The 26,931-nt window shown below is 34.7% G+C and overlaps 3 protein-coding genes across 3 annotated transcripts in view; 2 read left to right on the top strand and 1 right to left on the bottom strand.

Annotated features, from left to right (window-relative positions):
* Positions 1-330: 330 nt before the first annotated feature.
* LOC123654890 (carbonic anhydrase 2-like) lies at positions 331-9,264 on the bottom strand. The gene is made up of 6 exons (XM_045590748.1): positions 9,249-9,264; positions 8,882-9,094; positions 6,988-7,148; positions 2,016-2,102; positions 1,402-1,629; positions 331-758 (listed from the first exon to the last, which is right to left on the bottom strand). The coding sequence occupies exons 1-6, from the start codon at positions 9,262-9,264 to the stop codon at positions 492-494; spliced, it is 972 nt and encodes a 323-aa protein (XP_045446704.1). The 3' UTR covers positions 331-491.
* A 1,122-nt stretch (positions 9,265-10,386) lies between these two features.
* On the top strand, positions 10,387-13,776 carry LOC123654889. Its single transcript, XM_045590746.1, has 3 exons — positions 10,387-10,400; positions 10,923-11,399; positions 12,523-13,776. The coding sequence occupies exons 1-3, from the start codon at positions 10,387-10,389 to the stop codon at positions 13,757-13,759; spliced, it is 1,728 nt and encodes a 575-aa protein (XP_045446702.1). The 3' UTR covers positions 13,760-13,776.
* Positions 13,777-14,792: 1,016 nt separating this feature from the next.
* LOC123654888 (carbonic anhydrase 3-like) overlaps positions 14,793-26,931 on the top strand; it is a 28,466-nt gene continuing 16,327 nt past the window's right edge. Inside the window, exons 1-3 of the mRNA XM_045590745.1 lie at positions 14,793-14,868; positions 15,420-15,526; positions 22,973-23,060. Of these exons, the coding sequence (XP_045446701.1) occupies positions 14,793-14,868; positions 15,420-15,526; positions 22,973-23,060 (271 nt within the window). The remainder of the gene's footprint in view (positions 14,869-15,419; positions 15,527-22,972; positions 23,061-26,931) is intronic.

Raw genomic sequence — 26,931 nt, 5'->3', positions numbered from 1 at the left:
TACTAGTATTCAGACTTCAAATATTATGCAAGTACAAAAGCAGTGAAATTTTTTTTACCTATATGGAATATTTATGACTTTATTGACATAAAGCTCTATTAATTTTTTCACTACCCAGTTGCCTAAATACTACTCTATTAGTTTGTTATGATCTTTTTCAAGGTAAGGAAACCGATTTATTGCATAATTTTTATCTGGTGCAATTATTGTACGTCTCACTATTGATTCGAGTCACAAAAAAATATGACAGTAAAAAGTTTTATTTTTCTTTAAATATTATCGTTGTGTAATTTGAATTATTGAAAAATAATAAAAAACAATATGTAAGTATGAATCAAAAAGTTTGAGAGACCTAACTAAAAAATTAATTATGGTTCAGCTTTCGTGAATCACACTTAACTAAAACATTTCGTACCTAGGAGAAATCTTCGAAAAATTCTTGTCATAATATTTCTTGTAAAAAATAAGCAGCAAAAATTTTTTAATTTTTTTTAAATAATTTTATCTTCTCCATTTTCATTTTCTTGTGGAAGCAAATCAGCGTTTTGAGGAGGCAATAACCAAGGTCGTGTCTTATACGCTGGTGACAAAATAGCAATAGAAGGTTCTGGGACTCTGGGTATTGGCAACAAAGAATTGTACTGACTCCAATGTGGGCTGATAAAAAATATGTGACGATCGTGTCGCTCTTGTAGTGGTCTGAAATTGCGTAAATTTGGCTCATCCCAAGGATTCCAAAGCTTTCGAAATTCTTTCATCTAAAAACAAATAAATTTGTCTAAAGCTACTTAGTTATGTGACAATTTCTCATCTAAAAGAATTGAAAACTTAAAAACATTAAAACCTTAATAATTTGACTTATATATATATATAGAAGTACTATATTACATCGAAATTACAAATACAACTTGTTGAAAAATATGTATCGACAATAAAAGACTTACTCCATGTACTCAGTAATAATATTTAATTAATAAACTTAAATATTTATTATTATTGACTTATTATTTATTTGAACAAACGTTAGTGCAGTAGTAACAGAATCTAGCTTATGCTTGACGGGATCTATTCGTTACCTAGTTCTTGTGTTTTGTGTAGGTACATACTCGTATGTTACTTTTAAGTTTATAATAATAGATGTTATTAATAATATATAATAAATTATAATACAAAAATTGATTATAAAAATAAACTGAAATACATATATAACAATACTAGTTATCTGATCTTATTAGATATTCCATTCCAAAGGCATAATATTTTTCCTTGCGTTAAACTCGTATCTTCATCCACAACTGAAGGGTTTTTTGCTAAGTTATTACTATAAATTTTAAATATAATTATTACTATACACTTTTTAATATTTACAAGCCATTAAGTATTGTACATTATAGTACGGACCTGTTCAAATGATGCATACAGTGTAGCTCGTGGAACTAACCACCTCACAGTAAAATTTTCCCCTTTCACTGTATTTAAACTTCCCCAGTAGAGAAAATAATCCTCAAAGAACATTGGAAAGAGACGCGACAAAGGATACGGACCAATACGTGTGCTTGTTTGAGCTTCTTGTATCCTCGTGAAACCCTCCACAACCCATTGCAGTCGTTCATCCGAATTAACACCATACTGTAAATAGATTGAAAGTAATCAAATTAATATTGCAAGTCTAAATTCTACGCCTTTATTTTTAAAATGAATTCTATAAATCTTTAGGTAAGGATTTTTTTTTATTTTCCTCTTATTAGTTCACAATTATATTCAAATCTTTGTTTTTAATTACTTTTATTAGTTCACATTCAAACCTTTTTGTCATAACTTAATAAAGAAAACTTTTAAGTGAGGTTAAAATGATACCAGTGCTAAAAGTAGCTTAAAAAGCATTTAATTAATTTTAGTTGACTAACAACGAGCCTATAAATATGTCAAGCGTTTTGATAATGTATTTTTATTTTGTACCAGATACATATAAAAACCTTGACGACTGAGTGTTCACAGCTTAAAGTCTAAGATACCTTTATAAGATAACAGATGATTACAACTCCGTCGGGATGGCGTAGAGCATCTTGTTGAGTCATATATTCTGACTTAAAGAAAGTCACCTAAAAATTAGTTTTTTTTATTTATAAAGTTTATTATAATTTTAATAATTATATAGACGGACAACAGTCGATCGTTCGTTTAAGACATATGATATAACAGTATCTTAGTTCAATTTAGTGTCATTACTATTCCAACTACACAACCTTTTTATGGCAATGTGCGAGTAACATATTGGATGAGAACGATTTCCATACCCAAAAGATAATTATCGTCAGATGTTTGGGATTAATAGTATCACGTATACCCCTAGATACAGGGTTAATTTGAAAATCTTAAGGCCAGAACTAATATACAGTACGTTAGACAGTGTTAGATAGTTTGCCTAATTTTCAAATTTCAAGCATTCAAATAAGTTTTAAATATTGCATATGTTTACGAATATTTTTGCAAAAGTTCATAATCAAAGACGAAAGCAAACTAGTATCCCATAACTAAAACAATAACAAAATATTAATCATTACGCTTTTGTCTACAAATATACACAAAATGACAGATATTAATGATTCAGACTCTCAACCTCAAACTGTATAAGTATACGTATTATACAAATATACGAAAGAACTCATGTGAATTAAAAGCTATTATTCATTATAACAAGTTTCCTTAAGTAAATAAAGGTTTATAGCTAACAGAAATAGTTCCTACTGAGACACGACGAAAAAAACCGACTTTAATGACATAGACCACTGACTCAACGTAGGTAGACGAATAAATAGTCAAGTAGATACACAGTACTTATTAGAGATAGCTTAAAAAATACTCGTAGGATCAATCAAATTTAAATCGGATCACATGACACGCACCAACTTTGGATTTAAAAAAAAATCATCAAAATCGGTCCACCCAATCAAACCGTTTGTTTTAGAAAACGGGAAGTAGGTACTAATGTGTGGGTAACACAAAAATAAAATCGTACAAAGAAAAAAAGTTAAGGCACTGACTGCCGATCGATGTTGATCTATTTCCGTACTTAATCTTAATCTATATTAGTAACTATATACATCTACGAGTAAAAATTTACTATCTTTGTTATTAAGCATATCACTAATACAGTACCCGGTTGACCGAGCTAAGCTCGGTATTTTTAGTAAATCGTGTTTTTTGGAAATCATAAAGTATAAATACGAATTACATATTGATAAAATATGAATAATATTTTTCGATTTTACCGACATAATAATAAAAAATAAGAACAGTCTATTTAAATAAAAAATAACGAGTGCAATTAGAAAAAGAAAAAGAAAAAATAATTGATCACGGACATGTGGATTTGAACCATGATCTTCTCGGTTGATCCCGAGCGGCCGATTTCCCACCGAGCTATTTCAACTACATTGACTTATGCGAAATTTACCTTCGTATTCTAACGATATTTTTTTCAATTCCTAAAAACAGGGATAAAACGACATTTCCTGAAAATGAAACCTAGCTAGATAGATTTATCTCCCCCGAAACCCCCTAAATACTAAATTTTATGAAAATCGTTGGAGCCGTTTCCGAGATTCAGATTCTATATATATATATATACAAGAATTGCTCGTTTAATAGTATAAGATAAGATGAAACATTTTATGTACTTTTTATCCATGTATTATGTATCAAAAAAGGAGAAGGTTACTTAATTCGACCGTATATATATATATATATATATATATATATATATATATATATATATATATATATATATATATATATATACTAGATGTGCCCGCGGCTTCGCCCGCGTTGAAATCGGTGTGACACAAAGTTTTCCCGGCAAACTTCCAGTGAAACTCTCATCATAATCGGCTTAGCCGTTCTATAAGCCTTCCTCTTGAAGCCCTCTCTCCATTGATGAAACCGCATAAAAATCCGTTCCGTAGATTTTAAGGGAATCGATCACATACATTTTTGGCGACTTTGTTTTATAATACACTAACTGTTGCCCGCGACTACGTGCGCGTGAAGCGCGCGTCGCGTTTAACAAAATGGTTTGTTGAATTCGTCAGAATTGTGGTATGAAATAATGTAGTAATAATATAGTATTGTAGTGTAAATATGTTTAAATATACTGCATGCAATTTAGTTTTTAATATGGTTCTACGTAACTATATGCCACAGAATAGCGTAACGCACGCTCCTTCGTGACTCCGTGACGACAGGGGTAAATAAAAAGTATTCTAGTAACGTAAAGGTTAGATATTGTAAAAAATATATATTTTTGTCCTACTGCATACGGCTCACCTGATGATAAGCGATTACCGTAGCTTATAGACACCTGCAACACCGGAAGCATCGCAAGCGCGTTTCCGACCCAATCCCCAATCCCCCAGGAGCTTTGGTCACCTTACTCACCAACAGGAACACAATACTGCTTGAAAACAGTATTATTTTGCTGTGACCTTCTGTAAGGTCGAGGTACTACCCCAATTGGGCAGCTCCATACTTTGAGCAGGAAATTCCTGCTGTGCCCTACCTCAGTTAAAAGTTATAAGTGATCAAAATAAAAGTTTCTTGAACACATAGGGTTGCAACGCGGTTATTTTGCTTTAAACCGACCCTGCTGTATATGTTTCATACAAACTATCAACCCCAATTAAACCCCTTAGCGGTGGAATATCGCAAAATCCGTTTTTAGCGGACGTTTACTAATTATAATCTACCTCCCTGCCAAATTTCATCTTTGTCCATCCTAGATGAATGGACCATCCAGCTGTTTTTGAGTTCTCGTGATGAGTGATCTTTCTCTTTTATATATATAGATTATGATGCATTATTTGGACACCTCCTCACCATCTATAGAGCACACATTTTAAATTTCAAGTTTCTTACTTCAAAAACATAGGACTTTCATAGAAACTTCCAACCCCCGTTTCATCCCCTTAGAGGTCGAGTTTCATAAAATGCATTCTTAGCGAATGTCTACGTCCTATAAGGAACCTACTTGCCTAATTTTAAGTTTGTAACTGTTATAATTTCGGAGATTTCGAGATGAGTAGGTAAGTCAACCTACCATCCCCCGTTTTAACCCCAAAGAGAAATGGATTTCTAAAGATACATTATTTGGACACCTTCTCACCATCTAAAGAGCATACATTTAAATTTAAAGTCTCTTACTTCAAAAACATAGGACTTTCATACAAACTTCCAACCCCCATTTTATCCCCTTAGGGGTCGAATTTCGTAAAATCTGTTCTTAGCGAATGCCTACGTCTTATAAGGAGCCTACCTGCCAAATTTCAAGTTTGTAGGTGTTATAGTTTTGGAGATTTCGTGATGAGTGAGTCAACCTACCATCCCCCGTTTTAACCCCAAAAAGAAATGGATTTCTAAAGATACACTATTTGGACACCTTCTCACCATCTATAGAACATACATTTTAAATTTCAAGTCTCTTACTTCAAAAAACATAGGACTTTCGTACAAACTTCCAACCCCCGTTTTATGCCCTTAGGGGTCGAGTTTCGTGAAATCCGTTCTTAGCAAATGTCTACGCTCTATAAGGAACCTACCTGCCAAATTTCAAGTTTCGGAGATTTCGTGATGAGCGAGTCAACCTACCTAACCCCGTTTTAACCCCAAAAGGGAGTTAATCTCTAAAGAAACATTATTTTGACACCTTCTAACCATCTATAGAGAATACACTTTAAATTTCAAGTCTCTTAGCTCTAAAACATAGGACTTTCATACAAACTTCCAACCCCCGTTTTACCCCCTTAGGGGTCGATTTTCGTAAAATCCGTTCTTAACGGATGCCTACGTCTTATAAGGAGCCTCCTTGCTAAATTTCAAGTTTGTAGGTGTTATAGTTTCGGAGATTTCGTGATCAGTGAGTCAACCTACGATCCCCCGTTTTAACCCCAAAAAGGAGTTGATTTCTTAAGATACATTATTTGGACACCTTTTCACCATCTATAAAGCTTACATTTTAAATTTCAAGTCTCTTACTTCAAAAACATAGGACTTTCATACAAACTTCCAACCCCCGTTTTACCCCCTTAGGGGTTGAGTTTCGTAAAATCCGTTCTTAGCGGATGCCTACGTCTTATAAGAAACCTACCTGCCAAATTTCAAGTTTGTAGGTGTTATAGTTTCGGAGATTTCGTGATGAGTGAGTGACCTTTCGCTTTTATATATATAGAGATAGAGATATATTGATGTATGATCGGGGATAACTTCGTCGTTTATGAACCGATTTTGATAATTCTTTTTTTTTTGGAAAGGAGATATCCCTAGTTTGGTACCATGATAAGGAAATCGGGATCTGATGGTGGGATCGAAATCGAGGGAAACTCTCGAAAATTCACATAACTTTTTATTGGGTGTACCGATTTTCATGATTTTTAATTTAATCAAAAGCCGATGCCGAATTATCATGTGGTCACATTTAAATTTCATCGACATCTGATTACAACTTTCAGAGAAATCTTAGATAATGCGTATTTACTTGACTATTTTTTCGTCTACCTACGTTGTATTACTTGTCGATATAATTGAAGTCGGTTTTTCGTCGTTTGCCTGCAAACACAATTATTAAATTTTGAAATTGTAATGTAAATAAATGGAGAAATATGAATAAATAAATATCTTATAACATACACGGTTGTCTGTTCCTATAGCAAACAACTTAATGATTGTGTTGTAGTTAACAACCGAATGTTATAGCTATTTTTTTTTTTTTTGATAAATATTCATAAAAATAATACATAAGTGAAAAAATACAAATACCAAACCCAGACTCAGGTGGTAATCGAGCCCATAATCCCCGAAGCAGTAAGGAATGTTACTACAAACTTCGCTAACGCGCTAATCAAATATAGTGTTAGTATTCTAAAAAATATAAAAAAATAAATATCACCTTAAGGCTATTTATTAAGGGTTAGATTATTATAGAAACACAAAAACCTGCATTTCTGCCGGATAAATTCTTTTATCAACTGTATGTTCACTTCCTTCCATCATATTAGATCCCCAATGAAAATGTACTTGGGAAAACACATGCTTCTCTGAAAAAGGTCCTCCAAGTAAATAAGGTCTCTCAGCTCGCCATTTTGCGCCAAGCAGTACTAGATGGAAAAGGTTTATTATTTTGTACAATGGTTCAGATTTGACTTGTAAATATAACTCTTCAAATTACTAAAATTATAATATGAATAAGTCTGAATTAATATGTGGATAGGTACATAGAAAGACATTTTAAAACTTTCTTGGTTAAACTTCTTGATCAGTAATATATAAACAAAACGGGACCATCTTGTTGTTGGTAATTTTGAGTTTCGTATACTATTGGTACTATAATTGCAGTCCATGGTGCATGATACATAAAACACTGCGAATATTTCTTTTTAAATATAAATCATACGTTCGTAAATGTTGTTTGAGCTATAGATATGTAAATTCGACGAAAACGTCAATTTGTGGTCGTCTGAGAAGGTAAATAATATATATAAATAAATATCATATAACACACAAACGGTCGTCTGTAACTATGGTAAGTAACTTATTGCTTATGTTACAGGTAACAGCCGACTGTTAAAACTTTATTTTTTGATCAATATACATACAAATAATACATACCTATCTAATATATAAAATTCTCTTGTGGCGGTGTTTGTAGTTAAACTCCTCCGAAACGGCTTGACCGATTCTCGTGAAATTTTGTGTGCATATTGTTTAGGTCTGAGAATCGAACAACGTCTATTTTTCATCCCCCTAAATGTTAAGGGTAGTCTACCCCTATTTTTTTTAATTTTTAGAACAATTATTTATTTATTTTTTATTATGATTTGGCGTTGAAAAATACATAAAACCTAAATTTTCACCCTTCTACCACCAACCCCTATTTTTAAATAGCGTTTAGCGGCAAGACAACGTTTGCCGAGTCAGCTAGTATAATAATAAATACAAATATTACACCCACACTCAGGCGGGAATCGACCCCGCAATCTGCGGAACAGGAAGTAGGGCCACTACAAACTGCGCCAACGGGCTAGTCATAATGTAAAAACCAATATCATTGAAATCTTTCTCATAATAGTAAAATAAGTTTTGTAGTTTAGATAATATTAATCGTCTACTTACAGAGATCAGTAAATACTCAACTGACATCTTAAAGGTACATAAATCATAGTTACGCTATCATTAAATTTCAGTATGAAATTTGTTTTTGTTGATATTTATATTATTTATAGCTGACCCCGCAAACGTTGCCATATATGTTATTAACCCCTTTGATCCCCCCCCCCCCCTTATAACTTAGTGATATGAAAAAATAGAATGTTGGCCGATTCTCAGACCTACCCTAAATGCACACAAAATTTCATAATATTTTATTGACCCCCTCAACCTCCCCCTTATAACTGAGGGGTATGAAAAATAGATGTTGTTCGATTATCAGACCTGCCCAATATGCACACAAAATTTCATGAGAATCAGTCAAGTCGTTTCGGAGGAGTTTAACTACAAACACCGCGACACGAGAATTTTATATATTAGATATTATATATAAATGTTTATAACTATTTTAAATATGAACAATAATAGGCCTACATAAATACTAACAATACCATTGAGATGATTAGAACACTAAATAACACAAAGGGCCTAATAATAAAATACAAATTTGGTATTTACATGTTAGCTTCATAAACGGTACCATTATTCAAAGATGATTAAAAAGGAAAAAAAAACTCGATCGAGTAAAGCCGGTCGAGTACTAAAAATAAAAACAACCATTAAATACTAAATACAATTCTTTTCAAAATATAATTTTACTAGTATTATTTTTTTAAGACTCTACCTGTATATCCAGTATTTGTAATCTTAACTTTATGGGGATATACATCAAAATTGTACCACTCAAGATCAGGGCACCAATATTTCAAAGACCCCGTGATGGAGACATCGATTGGAGTTGGTAAGCTACCTTCAAATTCACTCCAATAATATATCCATTCTATGCTACCAAAAGGTGGTGCTTTGTCTATTTCTTCTGGAGCCTGTTCTTCTTCCTCTGAATGAAATGTTAGACTTTAGTAAAGCATTCTTTTTCTAAATTCTCACGCTTAATTAATTACTTTTTCACAACAAGACCCAATTTTATTTACTGATATAGATTTTCTCCTTAAATAAGGTACTGATAGGCTTTTGTTGTATAATAAACACACTGTCGTTTGTTTCCATTTTAAGCAACTTAATGCTTGCGTTACAGATAACAGCCAACTGTTATATCTAAATATTGTTTTTTGATAAATATACATAGAAGTAATATAAATATACAAATACAGTTATTACACCCAGACTTAGGCGGAAATTGAGCCCGCAACGCGCGGAACAGAAAGCAGGGCTACTACAAACTGCGCGGATCAGCAGGTTGTTAGGTTCATAATCTGTTTTAATTCAACTAAAATACTACAAATTTTAGATTTATAGGTTAAGATGAAATTTATTTAACAAATAACACTTCAGAATGTAATATCCCTCTGCTGGGCCCCACGTAGGAGAAGGATCAGAGCTTAATCCACCACGCTGCTCTAATGCGGGCTGGCGGATATGTTGCCTACTATGAGTAACGATCGCTATCAGGTGTACATGATAACAACCGACGGTTTAAGGTGCTGTCCCAGGCACAATGGGGAGACTCACAAGGACTGCACAAGCACCCAGACATCATCATTCATCACGGCAAACATCCGTATGGCCAATAGATATGTTTTTCATGTGCGGGGATGATGTCACAAAGCAGTGCTGTGACCGTTGCCGTAAACTTTCGTCATTTAACCAATATAAATTTATAGGCTTTTAAACATAAAAAAGAGATTAAAATACTTGTATAATAGTATTTATTGGGGTTCAATGATGTTGGTCCTAGCGGCTTTAGCTAGGGTCTAGGGTTTAAAGGGTCGGGTCAAAGACTAAACAATGATGGTAATAAAGAAAATATGTACTTGCAATAAAAGTTGCGGGTTATAATTATATTAACACAAGGAATCATTATTTTATAGCGTTATAAATATATTTGTAGCTACGTTATGATACTTTAGTAAGTGTGGGACACACTCAAATACTTTATTAAAATTAAATAAATCAAGACAAATAAAACAAATTTTAGTAAATATTTATCTCAGATATTTATCTTAAATCTTGAGAGACTACATAATAGAAAACTTTTTCAGTTGCTGTATTACTTTGAAATTACGGATTATGTATTATTGTCCCATAAAATTGAGTACAAAAAGCCAGCTTAAGAAGAGCCATACGTCCAAAGATTTCTGTACATTCCTAATGACATAATTATAAACTAGAATGCTGGATAAAAAGTATCCAGTAGTCCTAGTTCTTGTTGTTCTCTGATTTTTAGTACTAGTAAATTATGATTTACCTGCTGGGGCTGCATGTTTTAACATAATTTTATGAAAATATTTTACTTAAATTTTAACAAAATTACATAATAAAATTACTCTAACCGCGAATTTACATTTTGACATTAAAATAATTGACACGTTTATTTTACAACTCATATTTTTACTACAGTATGTCAATAAATAGTCATTTAAAAATATTTATTCATTGTATAAATCTAACCTCATTGAATATAATAAATAATTCATATGTATATTATACTGACACGAAAATTTATTACATTTATTATCCTAAGTATTTAAGTTATTACAATGTACTTACATAATTACATTATTTGCAAACTGTTGTTAGGAATCCTTCACAAAGGTCTAATAATGAAAACGGGATCTTAAATTTTGACATATAAATTTATTAAAGATTTACCTCACTGGTAATGAAAATAAAAGTGGAAAAATGAATCCAAATGAAAATAAAATTAGTTTATGTAAAGATACTCTTGATCCGGATCGCGAACTTTTAGTTTGGGAAAAATGGATAAAAATAAGAAAAGAAGAAACCGAACATTTAGCTCAAAGAACCGGACGTGTTCCTGCTGATTTAGTAATGAATTTATTAGAAAATGTCCGCGAAGATAAGGAGAAAAAGATAGTGCTTGAACACTCCCAAATCGAAAAGACAGTAGGTGTTAGGAATACTTTGTGGGAACAGCCTGATAGGTTGAAACAAAAGAATTGCTATGATCCAGTTTATGAAGTACAACGAACTCGTGCTGAACTAGGACGTCCACGTATTATGGAGCATATCGGAGTTCCACTACATATACAAGAAAAAGAAAAGGGATTAACAGGTGTTTCAAAACGGAAAACATGTACGAAGTTGGATTTAACGTACAATAGTTACAGAGAAAAACGGGAGAAAGACCTGGAATGCAACATAAAGAAGATATATCCTTTTCGGTAAATATAATAAACAAAAGCCGCAATAAACTTAAGTTCAGATAATTTTCAAAAAATTACATTTATAAGAATAGAACATTACTTTTGATTTAGGGTTAGAATCGCGTCTCAAAGATCAATTGATAAATACACCTATTTCTACTTAAATCAATCATATAATATTATATTTTTATTTATTTAAACTCACATTACATAAAATTACAATGATGCGCTCCAAAAATCGTCGGGATTCGTCAGGAGTGTTAAGTTCGAATACAGTTAATTTGAGCATTAACAATATGGTGGGTAGTTTTAAAAAACAAAGTAAATATATAAGTATTTTACTTCGATGCAAATGAAAACACAGGGAAGACGATCAAGACGCAAACCGATTTGTTGCATACAGTTCTAAAAATGATTAAATAATACGATTTTAATTAGTTCTTATTTTGCTTTTCGTTATGCTGTTTTCAATGACTGGTAAATATATGTATTCAAAACGCTGGTTAAGCGTATCCTCTATTTCAAGATTGACAAATTTTATTTATATTAAAGTTTCAGGAAAAACCATGACCCAGTCATCTTCGTACTGCTTTATTTTTTATTTCGTGTATATGTTCAGACTTTTATTTTATTTTAGGCCTGACAATAACGACCATAAATAGAGGATTATTTAAGTTCATATAGCTGTAGTGACGTTATGCGAGTACATACGGCTTAGAGATTCAATTTTATTTACATACTAGCTGTGCCCGCGACTTCGTCCACGTGGAATTTAACAAAAAAGTTTTTGTTTAGTTCTCAGAGCTGTAAAATAAATAAATTTCTAAAATATCTGTAGCCTAAGTTACTCTTTACTACATCAGCTATCTGCCAGTGAAAGACCCGTCAAAATCGGTCCAGCCATTTCAGAGATTAGCCGGAACAAACAGAAAGATAGACAGACAGACAAAAATTGTAAAAATTGTTATTTTGATACATATACCGTGTAAATCCATAAGCATTAAGTAAAAGCGGTTATTTTAATATTACAAGCAGACACGCCAATTTTATTTATTTGTATTGATATTAGATTTTGAACTATTATTCGCTTCGTGTTTTTAATTAAATATAATTTTAAAACACTTTTAACGTTACCTTTCAGATCGGAAATCAAAGAAATCGTAGTAGTTGGAAGCAAACCTAAACATCCCCCAAAAAAACTACCTCCATTGCCAACGATAAATATTAAATCCAGTTATGAAACTCACGAGGATGATTGTACAATATATGCTATTAAAATAAACAATACAATACTTTTAAAAGACGCTGAAAGTTATAGACTACATCATTTAGTAGAAATGCAAAACGAATCTTGGCACGAACAATGTGATTCTTGGTCATATTATTTTAATTGTCCAGTTAACAAAGTCGGAAGAAGTAAAATATTTTTACATAACCTTGGAACGGTAACTCTTAGGTACTGTTGGAAAAAAATTAAGGCGCCTTATGAAGATACACAAGATCCAGTATTTTTCTTTAATAAGAACGAAAATGTTATTTATCCCGGCCAAAAGCAAGAAGTTTTGCTTACTTTTATTTGTAGTTTACCCGGGAGCTACAGTGAGAGTTTTGAAATAAAGTTCTTAAACGTTTATTTCCTTGATAATCCATCCAAGCGACAAATTATTATTAATTTGTATGCCGATGGAACAGAAAATGTAGTAAAAATTAAAAAGAAAATAAAAAAACTGAAAAATATTATTTATAATAATGTCTTGAAAAATTTAGCCATAGATATATTGGATGAAATATTCATGAAAGCTACGAGCGTAGAGCCGCAGATATATCCTTACAAAAAATTCTTTTTGGAAGCGGAAGTGTTTATTATGAAAAATCCTGTTTGCTTCTATCACCAAACGGAGGTGTTAAAACTAAGAGAGATCTTTTCAGAAATGGCTCCAAAGGAATCGTGGGATCTTTCCATTTCAAGTTGGAGGTTAATAATGATGACAAAACAATTTGATGATAGAATGAAATATTATGAGATGCTGAGAATATCTCATAGAGAATGCTTAAAGCCTTGGTACGAAGATGATGATCTTCCAAAGAAAAAGTACACAGTTGTTAATCAACTTCTCGGTCAAATGGCTGACAAAATCGACGAAGAATATGCTCGTTTGTTTAAAAAATTAAATGAGGATGATCAAAGTCAAGAAAGACTAATGAGTGAAAGATCTTTACAAGAACGATTGCAGAATATCACATTATCACAAGATGCAAAAAATACGTTTTATCTTCACGTACATGAACATGTTGCGACTACAATGGGATTGTGTGCTGGATTTCTTAGTAGTTTAGATATGGATAGATGGATTAATTTTGATTTTTGCCAAACGTAAACATATTTTTAAACTTTTATTTTATTTTATTAGGTAATCCAACTGAGTTTTAATAAATTAGCATCGTTAAAGCACGAACATGGCAAAAATATGAATGCACTTATACAAAAAAATTGTTATGAGCTACTTGATCAGCAAATTGTAAATACAATGTTTTACATCTAAAGGGTTATATTTATCTTACCCAATGTCGTTAGAACGTGTGTGTTGTAAGGATGCGAGTGTGTGTATTTGATATGTTTGTGTTTGTATTTTAATTTACACTATTCTATGCTACTTATTAACCTAAATTGGAATTATTGTCGTGTGAGTGCTTATAGTTTCACTTAAAAAATTATCTGAGATCATTTTGATCCTCTTACTTCTCTTTTCTTTTAATGTAATCATTAGCAGTTTAGTTTCAATCGTCTTAATAAAAGCATCTCACGGACTTTAGAAGTTCAGACATTCCTTTTCTTATCGCTGAAGTTCAGGCAGGCCTAAGAGCCACGGATTCTATAATGATATCATTAAAAGAGCTCTTTCTACCATCGAAGTTACTGCTCTTTTTGAGCACGTTTCATCTATTTATGATGGTTTAAAAAAATTATGTATCGTCTCTGGTATTTTCGGAAAGGGTATGGGCCTCTATGTAATTTATACAAATAAATAAAATTGGAGTGTCTGTTTGTAATATTATATTAACCGCTTTTTACTAAATGCATGTATACACAGTACATATACCAAAATTACATTTTTATAATTTTTGTCTGTCTGTCTGTCTGTTTGTTCCAGCTAATCTCTGAAACGGGTGGACCGATTTCGACGAGACTTACACTGGCAAATAGCTGATGTAATAAGAAGTAACTTAGGCTACTTTTATTTTAGATTTTTATTTATTTTATAACTGCAAACTAGGCAGTAACTTTTTTTTAATTCCACGCGGACGAAGTCGTGGGCACAGCGAGTATATATATGTGATTGAATAATTGATTCAGAATTACTCTTTTGACGTACTGGTTATGTATCTATTTATGGTGAATTGAAAAATAGAATGAAGTCAGCCTTAAAAGAATTAGAGCTGCACCATAATGAATTGGATAAATGGCATAAATACGCGTCATTTACTCGTATGTAGGTATCTGCTACGTAAAAATCTTGCACCACGGTCATGTAGTTGAACTACTCAAAAATAGGTCGACTTATTGTATTTTTGTACATATTTTGTAGGTACGAGAATAGGTCGTAAAATATATTTTATACCGTTAGGTGATTCGTGTCCCGTGGGGCACAGATTAATTTGTTTTGTATTTAAGCTTTACACGTTTGAACAGTATAATTTTGTAATCTTTATTTCAAATAAACACTTTTTTTCTTAGTAATCACAACAATTGCCTTTCAAAATTGTCAATCAACTTACGTCAAAGTGTTTGATGAATATATAAAATCATCGAGACACCAGTAAATATGTTAATTCACACTACGTATGTGTACTCGTAAAATTTAATTGCTTATGTCGCTAAGTGTGATCAAAGACATATTTTTTCTATTTTTTGTTGTGATTTCTGTAAATACTCATAAAGGTAGAAAATTGGGCCAATCGTAAACATTCTCATATCTTGAATGAACATATATTTTGTCAAATATATAAGTATCTCATTATTTTAAATGACGTGAACAGGTACCCAGGATCAAACGACAACACATCCTAACACGTTGTTCGATGATGCTGACGATATACAACGTCAGCTTGATAATGAAGCAAGAGACAAAATCATGCTCGGAAAGGTAATTATAGTTTGATAGTGTTACTTTAAAAAAAAATGAGAATGACATGTTTTAACAAAATAATTATAGTTTAGTACTGCTATAGTAAGGTATGTGTAAAAGTACCCACATATTTTATTATTCCCAGTACCAGTTGTGACACAAATTTGTTTGTTATTTGTACGAGTACATACGATTCGGAAAAAAATTGATAATATATGTGATGAAAAATGTTTGCTTAATTTTTTTTTACCACGGAACAAGTTTTTAATGAATTACGAGAGACATTACGGGAGAGACTATTCCGCTATATTCTACAGTGGCTTGGTGGTGCGCAGTGCTTAAAAATGGAAGAACAACCGTTAAAGATGGTCTGCGTTCAGATCACCCTTCGAGGTTAGTCACTCGGAGAATGGTCGAAAAAGTTGAAAAAATTTGAAATATATAATCCGTCCGTTGTATTACTAAAGAGCTAAAGATTTCAGTGGAGAGTGTCCATACCATTTTGCAAATTCACTTGAGAATAAAAAAGCTATCCTCGCGTTGGATATAAAAGCACTAAGAATGCCAATAGACGCACAAAAGCTAAGTCGACTCAAGGTTTCAAAGAGCTCATTAAAATTGTTTCAACAAGATCGTGATAGTTTTTTGGCTCGATCTATAAGAATGGATCAAACATCACATCATAGTCCAGTATAATAACGCAATCTATGACATGGAAAAGACTATCATCTAGAACCACGAACAAATTCAAAACAAATTCGTCTGCCAGCAAGATCATGGGTTCTGTTTTTTAGAACAGCCAGGGAGTATATGATTGAATATTTTAGTCATAGTGTCACAATAACATGAAATATGTACGCAAAAAAATTGAGAAAATTACATCAGGAATTCTGTGAAAAATGACTGATCAATTTTTTAATCTAGCTAATTTGCTTACTTTTTGAACGCCCCTCGTAAAGGCGCCTTTTGTCCTTCTGTAATTCGAGCTTTTTTGCTCTTTTCGATATAAAAGCATTGAAAACTTATTTTTTTTAATATATAGACTATTTAATTTATTATAATACCTATATAGTCGTCTTGGTGCGTAATGGTCGTTGATAAAGATTAAGCTGTACTGCAAAAATTTGTAGCATATAAGCTGCATTATTGATGTAATAGTTGTAAAATAATATTTAAAATACAATTTAAACTAATCTTTTTTAATAGTAACCTTATTTTCTTCATTAAAGGGTGCACATAGCCTATTTTGTTATTGAAAAAAAAATATTAAGATTTCTTTTTATTGAATCCTTTTACTTATGTTTTAATGTATGAGTTTAAAATATGGATTGAAGATAATTAATAAGTCGTTGTTCAAAATGAAGAATTACATAAACTACTTTTGTAATAATAATAACAACACTTGCCCACTCTAATAAAAGAATAAAAGATTCCACAATGTTGTAAGTCAAGAGCACTGTTTGTATTGAGACAGCGACTAAAGATCACGTAATATTTCATATTTCTGTCATAATATTATTTCATATTTGTGTCATAATATTTTCTTAGCAGATGTAGAAAAAAAATTTATGATGTCTATAAGCGTAATAATACCTACACATTATGAGTGGATAAATACTTCCTTCGTCCCTAATTTCAATTTTACTTATGTTATATTTTAGTACCCGGATGACCGAACTTAGCTGGGGTTTTTTTTAGGTAAATCGTGTTTTTTGGAAGTTTTATTTAAATACGAATTACATATATATATATATATATATATATATATATATATATATATATATATATATATATATTTCGGATGGAACCGAAACTTGTTGCAGAATTGGTGAAGGCGGGATATGATCCTTAGGATCCTTATCCTCACTAGGTCGGCCGTCAGACATGACTAAATAATACTTCTGTGACTCAGGTGTGACACCAATCACTTTAACTTGAGGTGTTGACGGAGCGAGTGCCTCGGTCCGAATGAATCCCCGCTACGCGGTGCACGTGTTTATAACGATCCGTCCCCACCTCTCGCCTGACTCACGGAGTGGTAGTAGTGGTAATGACGTATCGCAACACTTGCTTACGTTTGTAAACAACTTTGTTTATTTACGCCGACACGGCCATTCTGCAAATAGGTCACCCTCGACCTATCAAACAAAATAAAATCTGCAGTACATTTTAGCTGACCAAAGCTTAAGGGTAAAGAAACTGTTGTCCTCTGCTCATCTCAAACATTGCAAAAGTAAGGAAGTTCCTGTCCTCAATTCACCCCAATCATTGTTAGGAGGTCCCTGTCCCAACTTACATCAGGTATTTTGTAAAAATAAGGAGGCGCCTGTCCTCAACTTACATCAGGTAATTGAAAATGTAAGGAGGCCCCTGTCCTCAACTTACATCAGGTAACTGAAAAGTAAGGAGGCCCCTGTCCTCAACTTACATCAGGTAACTAAAAGTAAGGAGGCCCCTGTCCTCAACTTACATCAGGTAACTGAAAAGTAAGGAGGCCCCTATCCTCAACTTACGTCAATTATTACAAATGTAAGGAGGCCCCTGTCCTCAATTTACATCATTCATTGCAGAAATAAGGAGGCCCCTGTCCTCAACTTATGTTACTCAAGAAAAGAATATGCAACAATTGCATTAAGCTTTTTTAATTACATTTACTGCAATGTAATGTCTTCTAGGTCATTGGGGTACCAGATTAAGACACACTTGTTTTATTTTGTTTTTATTTTATTTTTATTTGGGAAACATACAATTTTATATTACATTATTATTATTATATTATGACTAAATTATAATAACTGAAATCAATAGTTTCCACTGTTAGCACTTGTATCTGGTGTCACCTCAGTATCATCTTGCGCCGACATGGGATCCTGATTTACTCCTTCATCTGGTTTTGGTGCAAGACGAAGTTGGTCATGAGCTACCTTTTTGGGGCGTCCACGTCCTGTTATTTTCTTTACCTGGTACCTATCATTGAGCAATATTTTCCAAATTACATAGGCATCAGGATACTTCATATCTAGACCAATTTGGGACCTAGGGTTACTTTTAAATAACACGATGTCCCCCTTTTGGTACCTTTTCACTTTGGCTTTGCCCTGGTCAAATCTTACTTTGTCTTTTTTGCTTCGTGTGTCGGTTTTCTTTTGTATGTAGCTATTGAGTTGATCTCGATTAACAGTCTCTTTTTCCTCATCAATTAATGATATTAATTCTGGTGGTACAGGACATTGCCTTCCTGTAAGAGCTTTAATTGGACTAACATTAGTTGTCTTGCTCTTAGTACAGTTAATGGCTAGCTGAAGAGCTTCTAAGCCCTTTCTCCAGTTTTCAGTTTCATAATTACGAATAATAGTTAGTCCATTTTTTACAACAGACATCATTCTTTCCACTTGTCCATTGGCGCGACTAACTCCTGGGGCTATGAAGTGTTGATAGATTTTATGCTGTCTACAAAATTCTTCAAATTCAGCCTTAAAAGCAGAATCCTGGTCACTTATTATTTGCCTCGGAGCTCCAAATAGATACACAACATGTTTAAGTGCCCGCAACATTGAGTTGGCAGTCTTGTCGGTCGCGTAAGTTAATGTCACGAACTTTGTGTAAGCGTCTATTATAACGACCACATACTCATGCTTATTATTTCTCTTAGTAAGATGGCCAGTCATATCTATGTGTATGGTATCGAATGGAACTCCCTTTTTCTCTATTGGGTACATTTCTACCTGTTTGGCTCCGGAAGAACTTTTACTAGTTTTACATATCACGCAATTTTCTATAAACCGTCTTACTATAGCAGTCATCTCAGGAAACCAATAATTTTCTCGGATCTTACCAAGGGTCTTCTCCCACCCAAAATGTTTAAGAGCAGTATGGTAGGCGTTAATAATGCTCCATTGGTATGATTTCGGAACGACCTTTTTCCACTTTTTACACCCCGGTTCTTCTTCTTCATGACGGTGTTCCAAAACAAGATCATTCATGCGGTACTCACTCATTTCTTCATTGCGTTCCAACTTTCTTATGATTCCGGCTAGCTCTGCATCACGCCTTTGTTCTACCCTTAACCATGCATCAACATTTTGCGCCAAATTAATGCACGCTATTGGATTACGGCTGAAGTAATCTGCATGCTTCATTCGGTTACCTTGGCGATATTCTATTTTGAAGTTATAATGTTGAAGAAATGACCACCACCTGTGGATTCTGGGTAAAAGTTCATGTTTGCTCGACGATGATTTGATGGCATTGCAATCAGTAACTATTGTAAAATGTCTGCCGTAGAGGTATTGCCTAAAGTGTTTTATTGCTCTTACTATAGCCAATGTTTCCAATTCATAGGAATGGTAATGACTTTCGGGCTCCGTAGTTCTCATACTCATGTAAGCAATCACGTGCTGTCGGCCATCCTGTATTTGAATGAGAACAGCACCCAGTCCGGTACTGCTTGCGTCAGTATGCAGTTCGGTAGGGAGTCCTTCTTGAAAGATTGTTAGAACTGGAGCAGAGGTCAATCGTCGAATGATATCAAGTCTGACGCTTTCGCAATCTGCAGTCCATTGAAATTTTGCGTCCTTCTTAGTTAGGTTGTATAACGGTATCAAACGTTCAGAGAAGGATGGTATAAAACGCCTGAAGTAACCAGCCAAACCACAAAATTGTCGAACCTGTTTTACATTTGTGGGTACTACGGATTTTTCTAAAGCTTCGACCTTCCTAGGACTCGGACGAACCGTACCTCTTTCGATCACGTTTCCGAGATATTCAATTGATGTTTTAAAAAATGAGCACTTCTTGATATTTACGGTGAACCCAGCCTCGGTCAAAGCTGCCAATACTTTATCAAGGATCTGTAATCCCTCAGCAAATGTTTTACACTTTATCAATACATCATCCATGTATACCAAGATGTTATCCAAAAGAGTCCGTAGTGCCGTCACTATGGCACGCTGGAATACGGCAGGTGCATTCATTAGTCCAAAAGGCATCCTGACATATTCATATAGCCCGTCTGGTGTTATGAATGCTGTTTTTGCTATAGATTCTTCTTTAATAGGAATTTGGTAAAATCCTTGAACCATATCTAAGCTGATAAAATAGGCGGCGTCTGATAGTCGGTCAATTTGATCCGAAATGATTGGGAGTGGAAAGTTAATGGGGACAGTGTTTTTATTCAGTTCTCGATAATCAGTGCACATTCGATCTTCTCCGTTCTTTTTCTTAACGAGAATTACAGGGCTGGCGAAATCCGACGTACTTTCTCTGACAATTCCATTGTCCATCAACTCCTTAATAATATCCTTTAATTTCTGTCGTTCTATTGGAGCCATTCGATAGGGTCTTCTTGATACGATTTTGTTTGGATCTTTCAATTGGATTTCCAAGCATCCTGTGGTCACTGGCTTCCTTGGAATACCAGAGGAAAAAGTATCATTATATTTAATTAACAACTTCTTCAATTCGGTTACTTCGTCCAAACTGGTTAAATCAGTGTCCAAATTTCCGAAAGGCTCTTCCTTGGTTACATTGGTAGTGAAAATGGATGATCGTCTCATTACAGTAGCGCCAGTTTCGGTAATGAGTACGCTCAAACCTGTACCTTTCACGATTTCAGCACCAATCAGAAGGTCGCAAGGAGTTTCGTGGTCTTCTACGACGTGGAAGGCGATTTCTACAAAAGTGCCATTAATTTCACAGGTCACATTGACTTTTTGGCACGACAGAATCGGAATACTTGCACTACCAATACCCTTAAGCATTAACGTGTAATCTTCCCGTTTCCCAGGAAGGGTTTCACTTATAGAGCGCCTTACCAATGAACGTGCTGCACCGCTATCGTAAAATGTTGTAAATGTGCGGTTATTGATATTGACAGTCATAGGTGTTAATATTTCTTCTTGTACTCTGACCAAATTAACCTTTTCAGCTTCATCTCCTATCTTCTTGAAGCAAACCGATTCAGTGTGGCCAATTTTATTACAATAATTGCACTTGGGCTTAGGGCGTTCCGTTCTGCTTGAGGATTCATTTGAGTTGATTGTATCCAGCAGTGGCTTAGGATCGCTAATCTTGTGGTTATCTCTGTCACATTTTGCTTGAACATGACCAGGTTTTCCACATTTGAAACAAAGCGCAGTATCATTTCTATTATTCCTTAGCCTCGGTCTTTTAGCAGGTGGTTCTGCATGTTCAGGTTCCCGTTGTTTGATGGTGGCTGCTACTGATATCAGTTCAGGAACGGAGGAACATTTACTCGACAGTAAACGCAACCTCAGGAACTCATTGTCTATGCACCCTATTACGGCTTCTACAGCATCCTTGTCTTTGTCTCCATTGATAACACGTTTCCAAATATTCCAAGCTTTGGTAATGGATTCAGCTGGATTCGCCATATCAAATTTAAAACTTCGTAATTTTACTATATCGTTAGAATACCTTGCTTCCGGTTCAAATGTTTGAATTAAAGCTTCTCGCATATCAGACCACACTGGGGACTTCACTAACCACGTGTCGCCAAGAGTTTTAGCACGACCCTGCAACAAACCTGCTATCTTGGTACATACCTCGTAATCAGTCAGTTGCCAATGGTTCTTTGCTCTGTCTACGTGTTCGCACCAATCACGTATTGGTACGTCACCATCAGGATCGAATGATGCAATATAAATGTCGCTAAGCCTTGGTCGTTTAGTAGGGCCCGTTGCCCGGCTGAATAGTTCTGCCAAAAAATCACGATTAGCTTGCATGCTTGCCTGTTGCTGTCGTGACAGATTTTCTATGATACCGGCCAATGCAGACAACGCATGGTTGGAACTAAAGTTGCTACTTTCTTCCTCTTCTGTGCGGGCGGATGGAACTTGGGAGGTCCCAAGGTCCATCCCACTTCTGATTTCGGATGGAACCGAAACTTGTTGCAGAATTGGTGAAGGCGGGATATGATCCTTAGGATCCTTATCCTCACTAGGTCGGCCGTCAGACATGACTAAATAATACTTCTGTGACTCAGGTGTGACACCAATCACTTTAACTTGAGGTGTTGACGGAGCGAGTGCCTCGGTCCGAATGAATCCCCGCTACGCGGTGCACGTGTTTATAACGATCCGTCCCCACCTCTCGCCTGACTCACGGAGTGGTAGTAGTGGTAATGACGTATCGCAACACTTGCTTACGTTTGTAAACAACTTTGTTTATTTACGCCGACATATATATATATATATATATATATATATATATATATATATATATATATATACTTATATATACAAGAATTTTACCTAATTATGAATGGGTTTAATAATATTCGTTTAACATTATTTGGATATTTTATTTTGTCAAACAATTGTTACTTAATTTGAACATAATACATACTTACTCTATTATTATGAATTCAGTACCCATTTGAATGTCTAATAAATCTATGATGATAGAAATTTTATTGTTGAACTCTAACTATGCTTTTTTTCTCAGCCTAAAACTGTATGGGTATTTCGATTACCAACGGAATTTCCACAAGGCAGTACATATTCGTTGCCACGTTGTGCCAGAAGATTAGTGAGTTTGATAACAAATATTTTATTAATATAAACATAGTTTTTTTTATTAACATATTTCATTTATAATAATTTCAGAATTTTTTTCCGAGCCGTAAGAAGACGAAAGTCGTAAAAAATGCAAGTGAGCTTTCCTTTCCGTAACCATCTTTGTGTAATTACAAATCGGTTTAAATGAAACACTCATATTGACAGTTGTCGAGTTGAAAATTATTTCCTTTTCCTCAATAAGAATACGTAATATTTGACACATATTTTTATCTAGAGCGAGAAATAATTTTAAAAAATTAAAAAAAAAATAGGAGTTTCTAAATTTAAATGTATGTGCTATGCAATCGAATGAACTCATAACCTTCTACTTGCTTCGCTGATTTTATTTTGTTACGAGTTATCTTATACAATAATTCAAATATGATTTTTTCCTTTTTATGGTTTATTTTCAACTTAAACTATTGTAGTTACACACTATCTCAAATTACTTTCTTATTCTACTAGATACGAACTTATACTATTCCATGGCTTAAATCTAATTATGTTAACTTAAAATTATTAAATGGGGCGCCAGGAGAGTTTTTTTTGATATTCGACTAGCGCATGACAAGCCTGGTTATGTGGAACTCTGCCAAAATATGACTCAGGTTATATGCTATGTTCAAGGACTTGTAGCATGAGAGGGGAATGGGTGTGGACTCGGGCAATATATCCTCCTTATTTAAAAAGGGGCATTTCTGAAAGCTATGACAAAATAAATAATTTAAGTTACCGATATTTCCTTATTTCTATAAAAAATATATAACTTAATAACTTACCCCTTCGCACACAATGCACCACACATTTACCACATTTAGATTTAAGTACTGCATAAATAGCAGTCATAAATTCGCAACTTTATTTTTAAGAACAGTTTCTATCTCTCCCGTCTTAATTCACGTCTGTCAGTTCTTTATTTCACTCCGCTACCAATTTACTTATTCTCATACTTCATACATCTCATATTTTTAATCTTAAACTACCTACCAGACGTAACGATTATTATATATATATTTTTTTTTTTGTATTCGAAAGCCGGCGGTAGTTATGAAGTCATATTTTAATTTATGTGAGATCTGACAAGTGGTTTTTGAGTTATCCCTAATAACGCGTAATTTAATCGACTAATTTATCGACTACCTACATTGACGTTTTTCTTATTTTGTTACTAGTCAATGTATAATTGTGTTTGCAGGCAAACGAAGAAAAACCGCCTTTAATTATATCGACAACTTATACAACGTAGGTAGACAAAAAAAATTGTCGAGTAAATAGGTACGCATTATCAAAGATTACTCCAAAAGTTGTAATCAGATCTCGATGAAATTTAAATGTGACCACATGATAAACATTGGCTTTCGATTAAATTAAAAATCATTAAAATCGGTACACCCAGTAAAAAGTTATGCGGCTTTTCGAGAGTTTCCCTCGATTTCTCTGGGATCCCATCATCAGATCCTGGTTTCCTTATCATGGTACCAAACTAGGGATATCTCCTTTCCAACGAAACAAGAATAATCAAAATCGGTTCATAAACGACGGAGTTATGCCCGAACATACATTAAAAAATATACCTCTAACCTCCTCCTTTTTTTGAAGTCGGTTAAAAATAAAATTAGATTATGTTACTAATTTTATAATTTATTTTTGTTAATTACAGCCTTGGAGCCTAAAGATTGGTGTTACAGTGGTAAAGTATCCTAGATACGATTTTATTCGTATTCCCATACAACTTTCTAGATGTTTCTTATTAGCGATTTGAGACATTTGTGTGTATGTTTGTGTTCTTAAATTACATGAGAGATACCTAAGTATTTCTTTGAAGTGAAACTTTTTTTTTTATACATAGATAGGCTGGCGTTTGACCGCTATTTCACCTGATGATAAGTGAAAATGCGGTCTAAGATGGAGCACGCTTACCTAGAAGTAACCTATTCACTTGCTACTTAAAGATCCGAGAGAGTTCCATTCTTTTGCCGTACGGATCAAGAATGTACTAGCGAATCGCTTAGTGCGTATAGGGGGAATTTCAACCATATAAGGGTGACGTAACGTAGAGCGTCTGGTTGTACGATGATGGAAGGGGGAGGGGGGAATCAGGTCATGGAGTTCTTGCGCACACTCTCCGAAGTATATCCGATAAAAAACCGACAGGCCGGCCACCCTACGTCGATGATGTAAGCTTTGCAGCTTTGTGGCGACCAGTGCATCGTCACCGATGAGCCTCCTGGCTCGTCTCTCAATTGATTCAAGAAGCTCCAGCTGGTACTTGGCTGAGCCATCCCAAATATGAGAGCAGTACTCCATGCATGATCGAACTTGTGCTTGATATAAATTCAGAAGCTGTTCCGGAGTGAAGTACCATCTCACCTTCGAGAGGACGCCCAGTTTTTTGGCAGCTGTTTGAGCTTTTGCCTCTATGTACGAGCCAAAATTGAGGGTGGATGTTAGAGTAACGCCAAGAAGCTCCAGGTGGCCAGATATGGGCACGGGCACACCTCGGAAAGAGGGAGTCAGTTGGAAAGGACTCCGTTTTGCTGAGAAGAGACACGCCTGGGTCTTAGAGGCGTTGAACTTGACCAGATTTGCGTCACCCCAATCAGAGACGGCTTTAAGGGACAAGTTCAGACGCTGGATCATGGCTTCCCTCAGCGACTGGACCTCAGACCCACTCGCTCGTGCGTCGGACATGTAACGCTCGACAACGGTGCTGTCATCTGCATACCCAAAGGTCCCGGGTTTGAGCAGGTCATTGATGTGCAGCAAGAATAGCGTTGTCGAGAGTACAGACCCCTGAGGGACCCCGGCATTGATGACCAAACGATCGGACTCGCAACCGTCTATAACCACGCGAATTGATCGATCCTTCAGGAAGTCAGATATCCAAACACAGATAGAAGCGGGTAGGCCGTATGAAGGAAGTTTGCTAATAAGGCCATCATGCCAGACCCTGTCAAATGCCTTCGAGATGTCGAGCGAGACCGCTATGGCTTCCCCGTGTTTCTCGATAGCCTCACTCCAAATGTGTGTGGCATACGCGAGAAGATCCCCCGTGGACCGCTTGACCGTAACTTCTTTAGACTCATAAGGGTAAAATTTTTACGGATGAAATGCAATAGTAATAATTATATTATAGTATAGAGAGAGGAGTTTTGGGATAGCATGAGAGATGTCTTGAATAAGTGCGCAGAAAATGAACGGATCGTGATGTTAGGGGACTTTAATTAGGTTGGAGTGAAGCGTGATGGGTATAAAAGAGTTCTGGGTACGTTTGGGGATGAGAGAGTGAATGACAATGGGAGAAGCCTGCTTGAAGTATGCTTGGAATGGAATCTTTGCATGGCCAACACAATGTTGGACCACAAAAAGATCCATTTGTATACAAGAGATGAGGGTGAGTCTAGAAGTATGATTTGATTTTGTAATAGTGGATAAAAGACTGAGGAAGAAAGTGCTAGACACTCGGGCATACCGCGGTGTAGGCCTCGACACAGACCACTTCCTGGTCGTAGCCCGAATGTGTGGCCTCTTTAAACGGTGGCGACATCGAAGGGCCGAGCCTACGAGTGTTTTGGACAGAGTGAAAGTGGAAAACCTACAAGAAAAGGAAAAGAAAGACGAGTATGTAGAGAAACTGCAAGAAAGTTTTAAAGACATAGAAGAGATAGGTGTGATTGAAAATTTGTGGGATAAATTTAAGAACGGGGTTGTGAATTTTGCTATTGAGGTATGCAGGGTAGCTAAAAGAAGGAAAGGAAGAAAGAACTATAATGTGTGGATGGATAAAGATGTACAAAAGGCTGTGCAAGAAAAGAAAAAAGCGTGGTTGGATTGGTTAGCGACAAA

This window comes from Melitaea cinxia, chromosome 7 (assembly GCF_905220565.1).
Source record: "Melitaea cinxia chromosome 7, ilMelCinx1.1, whole genome shotgun sequence".
In the NCBI taxonomy this organism is placed as follows: Eukaryota; Metazoa; Arthropoda; class Insecta; order Lepidoptera; family Nymphalidae; genus Melitaea; species Melitaea cinxia.
The sequence above is the reverse complement of the archived record's forward strand: the minus strand, read 5'-3'. Positions and strand labels throughout refer to the sequence as shown.

Excerpts from the sequence above, each read along its gene's own strand:
- LOC123654890 (XM_045590748.1), bottom strand. Across the intron at positions 1,630-2,015 it reads TCATCTGTTATCTTATAAAG|TATGGTGTTAATTCGGATGA; the intron begins GTATCTTAGACT and ends ATCTATTTACAG. Across the intron at positions 759-1,401 it reads TGTATGCATCATTTGAACAG|ATGAAAGAATTTCGAAAGCT; the intron begins GTCCGTACTATA and ends ATTTGTTTTTAG.
- LOC123654889 (XM_045590746.1), top strand. Across the intron at positions 11,400-12,522 it reads AAGAAGATATATCCTTTTCG|ATCGGAAATCAAAGAAATCG; the intron begins GTAAATATAATA and ends GTTACCTTTCAG.